Below are 12229 nucleotides of genomic sequence, written 5' to 3' on the forward strand. Positions count from 1 at the left end.
GGCAGTAATAATGAGAAGAGGACTCAGTAATTAGAGACTTAATTAACATCAGTGAGCAACGGAGGCAGGCAGGACTGCGTTATCCACTGCTGAGGTGAGGCAGAACCTCACCTTTACTAAAGCGGGGCAGGTAGAAGAAATGTAGAACTACAGAACGGTCCAATAAAACAGGTTTTACACCTCATTACAGATCATCAACATTTCACAGAGCGGCTCAGGTAAGTGAGAGAGAACTAACCTTTCGGTCGTTATTGGTCTCTCTGAATATTAGCTTGTCCACATCATTGTTGGTGTTTGTGATGGCCTCCAGGGTGCCGGTAGAACAGAGATGCTGGAAGAGAAAAAGACAGGAAGTGAGCGATCCTGAAAACATGAAAAACAAAAACACACACACAGAGTTCTGGTTGGAAGCTTTGGGCCCAGAAGTTAAGATTTATTGCAGATTTTCTCCACTAATTTGGTGTAAAGTCGCTTAGCAAGTTCCACGTCAACCACACGCTTCCTGGTTTGAACTGGTTAATTTACAATTTTTTTCCTTCTCATTGTAATCAACAAATTCTCAAACAAGTTTAGGTCTTTGGAAAAGCCAGAAGCTAAATAGTTGAACTTTTAAGAATAATTTTGATTCTTCTAGCAAATACACAATAAATTAAAAATTATATATCTAATAACAGCAGTTTAAAATCATTAATGTTATGTTTCATCATCCCTTCATCCTAGAATCCAGAGATTGAATTAATTATACTTTAATTATACTAACTGCTGATCACAAGTGTATATAAAGATAGAAGCCTAATAAAATGCACACATTGAGCAAGTTTTACTGTTAACCAGATGTTAATTTATCCTCAACACTGTGTTGCGTTCAAATGCCTGCTTTAAAGAACCGTCCCACAAACTCCCACCTTACTGTCCTCCTCTTTATCCGGTCTATGTACTGAGGCCCTGGACTGTGTGCGGGGTTAAATTCGGCTTTGTCAACTCTCTTAACAATTAGTTAAACATTCGGCCATCTGTGTTTGAAGAAAGCTGAATAAGGAAATCCCTTAGCCAGAGGTTCCCATAGCACACAGCACAGGCTGAGGGGAACCTGATTGAAATTCAAAGCACAGATTAGATAATCGGGTCAAGCCAATATAGCCGGCAGAAAAAGGCTCTTTAGACTGAAATGTCACAAATCAGACCTGCTTCGGCCGCGAAGAAATGGCACACCAGATTAGAACAAACACCGTGCCCTGAGAGAAAGTGGAACAACTCCTTGAAGATGACCCCCCACCCCTTCACCGCTCCAATGCTTCCTTCATACCCCCCCACTCCCAAAAGGAAATTTCTAAAGCCCCAACAAATCGCTCCATCTTTCACTCATTTAGGCCATCCAAATACTGGGTCAATATGGTCCCCTGGCAGCCAAATGCTAATGCGCTTAAGTGTGCTTAAGCAGCTTTGTGCAATGAATAGGCCAAAGAAGGAGCTAGTGAGAAGGGCAAGAGATGCTTTCCCTGTCAAAAGTCATTGTAGCCACATTTAGCAAAGACAATCACAGAAAGTCCTTTTTGTTGTCACTGATGGCTTTACTGTCAACACCAAACACATTTTAGTTAATAGAAATCATAAAAAAAATAACCTTTTGCAAAAGCCTGGAGAAAAAAAACCCACTTTTGTCTTGCTTTCTTAACTACACCTTGTTAATTTGACAAGAATCTTTCATAATGAGAATCCTTTCCCCTTTAGAAATCCCCAGAAATATTTAAGTTCCCATCAAATTCACTGTTTCCACAGGCAAAAAAAAAGCTTTGAAATGCCAATGAACGTATACATCCATCACCTTACAAAAGCCTTCAGGTCCATTGAACTTTTTCACATTTTGTCAGCTTACAACCACACACTTAATTGTTTTTACTGGGATTTTATGTGACATACCAACAGAAGGTCGTGAAAGGAAAATTGTGCGTGGTTATTTGCATTTTTCTAAATACTAAAAAGCATGGAAAGGTGCCTAGATTTGTGTCAGAGAAACAAAGATTCAATATTAATATTTGAGTCGGATCAGATATTGGTGAAAATCTGGCCACAAATATATATAGATCCATAATGGCAGCTCTATTCAGTCTAAATCTATGCTTTGTGTTATGTGCAACATCATGCTTTATTAATTTATTTTACATTACATTTAGAATTCCTAATTGCACTTTCTTAATTAAGTATTCAAAAGAAGGTTTGTTGCAGTTTATTTTTATATGTTTGGCCAAGGTAGTCAACCTGATGTTTTGGTCAGTTTTAGTTTATTTTCCATTTTAGATTGTTTGTTATACTCCTAATTGCACTGACTGAACTAATTAAAGTTGTATTGTTTTTACATGTTTGTCCAAATTTGTGAAGCTATTGGTGTACTTAAGTATGCATAAGTGTCTGTGTTTAAAAAAAAAAAAGCATTTTAAGTCAATTCAGCACTGTTTTTCTGTATCATCAGAATCAGCCGACACTAAACTTCAGATAATTGTATCAGAAGTGAAACATGTGGATTGGTCCTTAATTTGCATTCATATCCCCAAGTAAAATACCCTGCAACCATTTGCCTTCAGTAGTCAAATGAAGGCAAATACTAGTTAATAATAATTAACTAGTAGTCTAGTTAATTATCCGGCTGATAACTAACTAGAGGCCATCTGTGTGTAACTTATCTGGTGTGAATGCAGTTCACTACATTTAGGCATGTACTCCACTAATCAGACCTTTATGGACGTTTTTGTTAACAAACACTTTCCATCAAAGCTAACTCAGTTTGAGCTACTTTGAAAGAAGAATGAACAGAAAACTGCACACTGTTGACCAGTGTTTCAGATTTTTATTTAAGAAAATAAAGAAAATACATGCTTCCTCCTCACAGTTGTGCAATACTATTTTAACTCTAGTAAAATACAATGATGTTGTATGGTTGAACTCTTACAAATTTTGATAAGGTTTAAGAGGTATGCATACTTTTGTAGGCTACTGTAAACTCATAGATCATGCACATAATTTGCAGAGTAAAAACAGTAATAATGGATGTCCCGGTAATAAGATAGCTCCATATATTTTGTATTTATGTGAGCCCCGAGCTTGTGCCAGGAGAGTTCGGCCAGGACAGTTCAACAATTAGCTAATGCTTCCTTTTCTTGTAGGAAAATGTCTTTTCCAAGAACGATTACTCTCTGGAATCCGGCTGAATTCAATTATTTCAGCTTCAGGGTAATGTATGATTCCAGCTGGGCTATAGGAATAACAACACAGACGCAGGAGAAGGAGGATCTTACATGCACAAGAGCCTAATGAGAAAAATATTTTAACAAATTAAAGTTAGGTGGATCAATACTGATGCAGGCTCTCCTTTAGCTACCCAGCTTTGTACATTTGCATAGTCCTGCAAGCTCACATTAAAACGATTGATCCATCCATATGTTCAACGATGGAACAATCAGTGTATCAGTGGAGCCGCAGGCGGGTGATTGCACACAATTAATCACTGCTAACCTATGGTCTCCCAAACGGCTCATTCAAGCAAGGGGTAAACCTCCAGGAGCTTCGACTCATCCCCGGTGTTCCTGTCATAAGATCTGGCCAGCAAACTCCAACCATGGAGATGGGGAAAATAAGAACCCCATGCTGTCACTTAAAGCCATACCAGAGCACTGATGTGTCCTTGGTACCGCCAGCTGCATGGCAGGTCCAGGTGCTCCTGCAGAGTCTCTGAACAGTCAGCTCCCTTCAAAGCTGCTGCTCCTTAAATGTATTACATGTAGACGCTGATCAGCCTAAATGACATTACGACCAATAACATAATTTGTGTGGTTGCAATTGACTCCTTGTTTGATGCCTGCTTATTAACTTGCAGGAGGGACAAGAAGGCAGGCAATGGAAAAATATTAACAAGCAGTGGGGGTGGAGATGGCTGGGTGACTCAGCATTATGGGTCAGAGGTCAGCACTGAGTGTTTGTAGAGGGCCACAGATTGGAGGTGCTGTTGAGAACAGCACTGGCTTTGTCTATCGATGGTGGATAATCTCCTGACTGTGGAAGGAGGAAGCTCTCTATTCCAAGAAGACAAGCTAAAAGCAATCTGTCTCACTTCAAAGACTAAGGTCCAGACCCCCAGCACTCCAACAAGCCTTATGTGGATGGCACTGCTGACCAATGGACGCCATCCACTGTGTCCAGCTGAAACATTTAGGAAATCCTAATATAATGCCATAAAAGGACTCACAAAAGGGTCAGAGGTCACCAGTTAGAAGAAGAAAAACTCATTAGACTTAAGAGAAAGATGAAAAAACTACACTTGAAAGAGTATGACTCCTATCATTAATCCTCCACCACTGTGCTTGGGTGTTTGGGTTTATGTGTTGTGGTTGGTCATTTCTAAAGATGGTGCTATGCATTATGGTCAAACATTTCTACTTTGGTCTTATCGGTTCAAAAAATGTTGTTCCAAAGGTCTTCTTCATCCAGATCAAAGGTGTCCAGATGTCTTCAAGGACCAGTGTCTATGGCTGTCATACTTTAGATCAATCTTGTTCAATCTTAGGATGGTGTTTGACTCAACCACATTTGTACTTGCTCTTGGTGAATTTCAAACAGGCCAATCAGATGTTGTTTTTCTGCGTTGTTTAAGAATTGTAGTCTGTAATAGTTGTAGTTTGACAAGGGAAGCTGAGGAAGTAAATGAAGCCATTCGGTCCATGTTGGTCATGTTAATCACAGTCATTGTCCATTGTGTTGATTGTTTTACACTGCTTCCATCGCATTGCTGACCTATCAAAAGAAATCCATTAAAAGACAAGTAATTGGGTGGTGAAGCTCTAGTGTATTGTTGTCAGTCAATCTTGCACTGTTTTGGTGTGGACTACTTTAGAGAATTGCTAGCCTAGCCATGGTCTTCCAATGCAATTCCATTTGATTCTCATCTCCCTTCAGTTTTTCTTCTGGGATTTGTCCTATTGAGCTTGACTTCTCAGAATGGATTTGATCCTGGCCAATCAGCGAACAGAAGAAGTAGTTGTAAATGATGATAAAGTTTCTGCATGTTTTGAATTGTAGTCAGCCTATTGTTGTAGTTTGGCAAAGACATCAGAAGAAGTGAACAAAGCCATTCAGTTTGAGTTGGACATGGTTCCAAATATTGAGCAATTAAATTCAGAGCAAGAGGACGGTTGTTTACAATGGACGCAATTTTCGGTAAGCTTCATAGTGTAGCTTCCTTCACAATCAAGCTGGTGCATTACCTACACCATGACCAAATGTTAGCGACCCAGTCATTTAAAACTTCAACAGAGTCCACGCCACCGACAAGTAATCGTTTCTCAATAGCCAAGGGTCCAGCGTAGAAGAAGGGTACCAAACTACAGGTGTGTCCTTAATATCAGTTAGCATAAAAAAGTATGAGACGTGGAGTATGTACGCAGCAAGAGAGGGGAGTGGAGAATGAGCTAACAATTCATTCTTCATTACCAGAGAATTTGGACAGGGGCGACTCTGTGTCAGCAGGGGCAGTGGCATTGTCAGAATGTACCATTATTTGTCTGCTGACATGCAAAGCAGCGCTGCCAGAAGATTTAAGGTTTGGCGGTTTCGTCCAGCTTCGCTCTGCGATCACTTTTTTCCCACTCGCTACCGTTCTTCATCATCAACATGAATGGGGTGAAAGAGTGCAGCTTGAGTAGGTAACAACAAATTTGGTCTCCTGCTTTCCTACAAGCTATTACAGAGGATGGCCAGTAAATCAGCTGTGACCCTTCCCACCTCATCTGGCTGGACTCCGGCCAGAGTTATTCTCTCCTCTCTGCTTGTGGCGAGCTAATTTAATGCCTCCAAGCACAGCGGATTCATTATTGACACATACGGCGCTCGGAGAGAATTCAGCATGGAGGAGAGGTGAGAGTGGACACATTATCAACCGCAAAGTTAGTCTCTGTGTGACCTGCTGGTCAGCAGCTGACCCCAGTAAACCCTCAGTTATGCTAGCCTCTTCCCATGAACTTGCTCGACGATGTGAGAATTGATGCTAAGAGCTGATGGCGGTGTCCGCATCGTAGGAGGTCTTCCACCTCACCACGCCTTCGCCGAAACCAAGCTCGGAGAGGTAAGAGGGCGTGCGCGGCATCGATAATGTGCCCTATTTATCTTGTGCATTATAACATCTGGGAAACTTCTCTAAAAACAAAAGGCGAGCACTGAGGGCTGCCATTCTGCCTTTACCTTCAGAAATCCACCAAAAGCATTTGTCCCTTCGAAATGGATAACGGACAGGCCACAAATCATTCAGGACAACAGGACCAAGGGTTTCTATGTGTGTGTGTGCGTGTGTGTCCCTGGCATTTAACTCCTCTGCTGGCCCATTCTGCAGAGCCCTGCAGGACAAATTGCCCTGCATGGTTGTCTTTGAGAAGCAGTGCAGCGCGCAGAGAAAGGGACAGGCCTGAAACACAGAGAACAGGCCTATAAAAATTCATCACTTTGACCCCCATGACCTTCTTTTATTCAGGGGGCTACACACGCACAAGCACACACCACCCATCTGAGCTCTTAAGACAGAACTATTTGGAAGTTTTCTCCAATGATTCTCAGTAAAGTTTCCAACAAACAAAACCGCAGCAACTTAAACAAGACATCCTGAAGAAGAGAAATTCCCCAAAGCTCCTGATCTCTGCTTCCAGTTCTCCAGCATATGCTCCCAACAAGCAGCAGACACAAAGGCCAAGGAAAAGCTTTCTCTGCAAAAAAAGGCCACCAGATGCTTCTTTGTGGCCATTCTTCTGTGTAAAAACAGTGGCAGTAAAAAGAGGGTTGGCTCTCCTGAGGCATATTAGTCCCAAGCAAGAAGAGGACATTGTCCCAGGCAAGGTTCCTGACACATTACTGCCACCTGTACAAAGAAAACCTAATGAGAGATTTAATCTGAGAAACCTCCCGTGCCACTTTAAGTCAGCACTTTGAAAACCAACCGCGGCAGATGTCTGCTAGACTGTTTAACACACAGGCTTTTCCTAAACTCTCAATGAGGCTGGACGGGTTTATATTGTCCAGCAGCCATATGGTTAAATGTTTGCTGCATTTGTTTCCAAATGGGTAAATCTTGTTTTCTTTTTAACACCTCAGGTATACAGGTGAGCTTTTATCCAGTAACTGAGAAAACAAATACACAGACAAAACTGCACCCAATCTAGAGTTAGAAAAACTAAAGTAGGAAATATGAATAATTTAAAGGCTTTCTGCGTTTAGGTACTGAAAGCTGAATAGACCAGATTTCTTTCTTGGGGGGTGGGGGGGGGGGGGGGGGGGGGGGGGGGATCTTTTAAAAAGACGTGTGGTTTTCTTATTGGCAGTAAAGAAAAAGGATGTACATTGGATTTGCAGGTTCACTTATTCTGATTTTTTTGTCAAATATATCTGAAATATTTGAAAGAGAATGTAGCTTGGGAAGATAAAATACCTACTTGGCAGACTATTGGCTGATACTTGCAAACCAGCCAGAGCACCAATCATTTTCCTTGGTGCTGATTGGGTGCACCAGTAGGAGTGGAGCTAAGGAAAACTTTAGATGTTAGCTTCAGGTAGTGCTAAGTCAATTTCCACAGTGAGTATTGATACATATCAAAAGTACATTTGGGGTTTGAACAATTAAACTAAGCAATTATAGGTGTTTTTATAGGGGATCTTAAGTAATCATAGTTTTCAGGTATTTGCAGACGGGTTCACTGTAGTGAGTGCACAGATGATTTTGCTACAAAAATCTTCTGCGCAAGAAAGCTAGGTGAGCCCAATGGAAATAATGGGGAGGATGGAGTTTGGCTCTGGTAATTAAGAGGTCAAATACAGCAAAAAGTCCAACTTTTTTATTGTTTAAAAAATCCACTAACCTGACGAATTCCCACTACAAAAGCTTGGACCAAAACCATAAACTTGTTTTATGAGTTGAATAAAATCCAGAAGGTCAGAACTAAAGCACCTGCAGCACATTTTTTATTATATGCATCATTGTCCTTAAGAAAAATAAAAAATTGGAATCAAATTATCAAATTTCAGAGGTACTGGGAGCTTTTAAATTACTTTGTAAGGTTTCGGTTTGCTAGGTCACCAAACTCCTTTATACCCACTGGATAAAAACACAAACGCGTTCACTTTATGAAGCCTAACTGGAGCTGGAGACCTCTAGCGCTATTTTCTGCCTGGATGATCATCGAGTTATGCACTTATTCATCAGCTTGATCGTCCAAATGTCACACTTTGCTTTTTTGGCAACTTTCTACTGCCTTTTTAAAACATATTTCTTAACTTCTGACATAAAAGTGAATTGAATTATCTTGAGGCTGCATAAATGATGATATAATACTTTTAAATATAGCCAAGAGCAGGGTCATTGATGATAAAATAAACACATGCTAAGCACCTGAAAACACTGCACACTCATTTAATTTACTTTTTCAGCTGCACCTCTAAGTGTTAATCAATTAAAGGAAACATACAGCGAGGCAATCTGTTGCTGCTGAGTCAATTACAGAACATCGAAGAGCCAATCTGTGATTAGCGATGGTCCAATAAGCATGGGAGTATGCTGAGTTTATTATGCTGGCATTCAATACATTTATTTCTTTTTGCCTTGAAAAGACAAACCTTTGTTGGTGCAGTACAAATATCAAAGAGGAGGATTTATTATGTAACAGGATCATATTATTGTTATTAAAAGATTTTCTTGTAATTATTTTTTCTTTATTGAGAATGTACAGGAGAGATGAAAGGCTTCATTTTCGGGGAGGGGAAACTCAAAAACCCTCCTTCCACACAGAGAACATCGATTCACTCTGAGTAGCAGCCTTTAATTTGTTTACACCATTTCATCCAAATAATGTTTGTCCACCAGGGTGAGAGAGAGAGGTGTAATTCAGCCCAGGAGAGTGTTGGGGGATGCTAGGCGACCATCTAGTGGGTGGGCTTTGTGATACATTTTACCAATTTTTCATGCCCATCCCTCTTGATGTGACCCCACTCAGGGCCCTTTATGCCCCTGACAGCTCTGCGCAGGAAAACATGCTGCCGCTGTGATAGCATGAAATCGGGAACAAAGACCCCCGTGGAGAGGAGAAGGGGGCCGCCGGGGCGCTCTGTGCTCCGGACCCGCCTGGCTCTGGACACAAACAGATGTTGGGCCGGCCCCAGCTCTCACTGGCCACCCCCCCACCCGCCACAGGAGGAGGCCCTTCTCGGAGAAATGAACCCATTCGGCATTGTTTAGGCCTCCTCTAAGACAAAACCCGCAGCCACTCCTTCTGAAAGGGCCTGGCGGCGTGGTCGGCGCAGATAAATCACACCATGAGACCCATGAATTCTCAATGCGGCCCTTAATAGGCCCTCTTAAATATGATGGGATATTTGCGCGCGAGTGTGAAATTGGGCCTGGCGACTGTTAATGTCAGTGGGCAGAGGAGTTTAAAAGGCAGCATTGCCAACAGCGGGTTTACAGCGGCGCTACAATGAGCCATTCTGGAGGAACATCACTCTGCTGCTGACTGTTTGGACTCATGTTTAAATTTAACTTCCTTTAACAGAATCTGTAACTTTTCTTATCTGATCCTGAACTTAGAAATGATTTAAAGCAACAGAAAACAAAAAAGTCAAAACAGAATAAAAATTCACTCATAAATAAGAACATTAAAGCTATGAGACCCATATCCAGCTTTTCTCAACAGTCCGAACAACCCATGTCTGATCTATTCCCAACAAAAAAATCTGATCTGTGCTACTTCCATTTATGGAACTAAGTTGGATTTGTAGTTAAACAGTTTTCAAATTGTCTGCAGTCTGAATGACCGTGTCACACTTCATCCGACTTTTACGTCATTGACGCGAGTCATATTTCTGCACCAAGAAAAGCCAGACATTGTAATTCTGCACGTAAACAAAGGTTGAAAATTGTAATTATGAACTTATGAAAGATGTCTGTCAGTGAAGAGCATCACATCACAATCCCACCACTCTCGGCTCTGACGACACATCAAAACAGACTTCTCTTCAAAAGTTGCAGTCAAAATGCAATTTATATTAATAGTGCTTTCTTTTTATTAGTTTCCTTCATCTTATTATGATTTTGTGACAATATTGTTGTCTCCGATTGCTAAATAACTTTAAAATCGATCCACGAACGATTCCATCCGCTATTACTTTCGGAAACCGAGCGCTGCTGTGTGACATCAACGTTCTTCTCCTGCTGGTCGTTTTGGGATTGTGAACCATTCACGTAGAAGTCTGACTGTGGTTGAAGTGAATTAGTGGTATGAACAATCAAACAAAAAAGATACATAAATACATAAATAAATTTTAAAAAATTGAGCATCAAGATCTGTGATTCTGCATCGTTTAAACGTCCTGATACGCTGCTTCTCAAAAGTAATTACAATCTTTAAACTTTTTCATATTTCGTCACACTGCAACTACAAACTTTAATGTAACTTATTAGGATTTCAAATGATGGACCATCTTCTTATCAACTTTCACGAACTCCACAGCATAATACTACCAACACTGTGCTTCACCATGAGGAAAATATCTCCAGGCTGATGTGCTAAGATGGTTTTCTACAGACCAGATTCTTGCGTTGCTTGCAATTGCTTCAAGATACAGGAGGTAAAGGAGTAAAAAGTGGGGTAAATATAAATGCTTGACACATTTTTGATATTTTTATTTGTAAAGGAAATTTAATGCCCTGATTCGTCTACTTTCTAATTCACAGTTGAATGTAATTTGTGTTGTTCTTTCAAGGTTGTGGTTGCAACGAAATGTAAAAACTTTCAACGAGCTTAAATTCTTGTGAAAGACAGTAGAAACTTGATACTTTGGCTGTACATTATCACAATGATTGGATGATTAAAATGCCAGAATTAATGATGCATGCAGTGAATGTTTGTGCACGAACCCCCCCGTCTCCCTGGGGACAACGTGTGTTATCCGAGCAGCCACTCCATCCTTCAAAACAGAACAATTACCGTGCTCTGCTCTACAAAGGCTGAGGACTGCATTAGTCAAAAATAGACTGACATCATACAAGTCGGACACTATGTACCAGGCACAAAGGCATCCCTATCCTTCACAGTTTATGCCACATTTCATCTGCAGTAAATAAGAGCGTCACTGTTAGCTGACGCTGGCCCTTCCCATTCACTTCAAAGATCGAGTCAAACTGAATATTAAAAACCAAAAGAAACACAAATATGATGATTAATACAGAACCTGCTTTGTTGAGAAAAAAATGACTGAGAAGATAAAGAGAAACAAGATTATTTCAAATTTGATCCGATATTTATTTTTATGTGATTAGATTTGAGATATTAGTGTTGGCACAAAAACACATTTATTTAACTTTACAGACAGCAGAACACAAAAAAACCCACAAATGTTTTAAGAACTTTTTTGCAACACTGATAAACTGTTGTTTTCCACCATTGTTTTAAATGAATGGAAACTATGACATAATTAGCAACACTTTAGAAGCTACAAAAGCAAGATTTCATATACATATAATATATGAATTTATACTTTTCGATCAAATGTATTGTAACTAAACAATACATTAGTTACAATACTAATGTAGTAAGCAATACATATGTAATCCTTGTAAAAACTTTAGAACTGGGCGATGTGCTCTATCTTCCTGGTTTTGGTCAGAACGCCAGCAGCAGCGTTCAGGATCAGCTGCAGCTATCTGGTTGACTTGTTAAGACACTTTTGCAATAATCAATGCAGCCAAATATATATGCATGGATGAGTTTCTCTAGACCTCGCAGGAAAATTAGTCCTGTAATCCTGGAAATGTTCTTCAGGTGAAAGATGGCCGACTTTGTAGCTGTCTTTATATGACTCTGAATGACTTTCAGGCCTGATCAGTAGTTTGTTGTGCTGACTCTGGATTGTTCCTCTTCAGGCCCAAAGACAATAACTTCAGTTTTGTTTACTAGGACTAGTAAAAACAAACCTAGCTGGGGTCTGCAGCAGCCGTGAAGGACTGAGGGGTAACTCGGGTTACGTCCCTGACTGGGACCAACCCGTGAGGCCAACGTTGCCTCACCCCGCTGGTGCCAGGCTCTGCGCTCATCCTTGGCTTGGTTTGTCACGCTGTCCCACCGTTGGCACGGTGTTCCAAGCTGCCAGTCACAGTTGCCCCCCTCCCTTCCAGGCACACAATGGCAATAGCATGACTGGCGCCGGG

General features: G+C 40.8%; 1 protein-coding gene across 2 annotated transcripts in view; it reads right to left on the reverse strand.

Annotated features, from left to right (window-relative positions):
* inpp5a (inositol polyphosphate-5-phosphatase A) overlaps positions 1-12229 on the reverse strand; it is a 224810-nt gene that overhangs the window by 32192 nt on the left and 180389 nt on the right. For both annotated transcript variants that reach the window (XM_023328035.1, XM_005795167.3), the window contains exon 10: positions 239-331. In XM_023328035.1, coding sequence (XP_023183803.1) covers positions 239-331 — 93 coding nt within the window. The remainder of the gene's footprint in view (positions 1-238; positions 332-12229) is intronic.

Source organism: Xiphophorus maculatus, chromosome 22 (genome assembly GCF_002775205.1).
Source record: "Xiphophorus maculatus strain JP 163 A chromosome 22, X_maculatus-5.0-male, whole genome shotgun sequence".
NCBI classification, from domain to species: domain Eukaryota; kingdom Metazoa; phylum Chordata; class Actinopteri; order Cyprinodontiformes; family Poeciliidae; genus Xiphophorus; species Xiphophorus maculatus.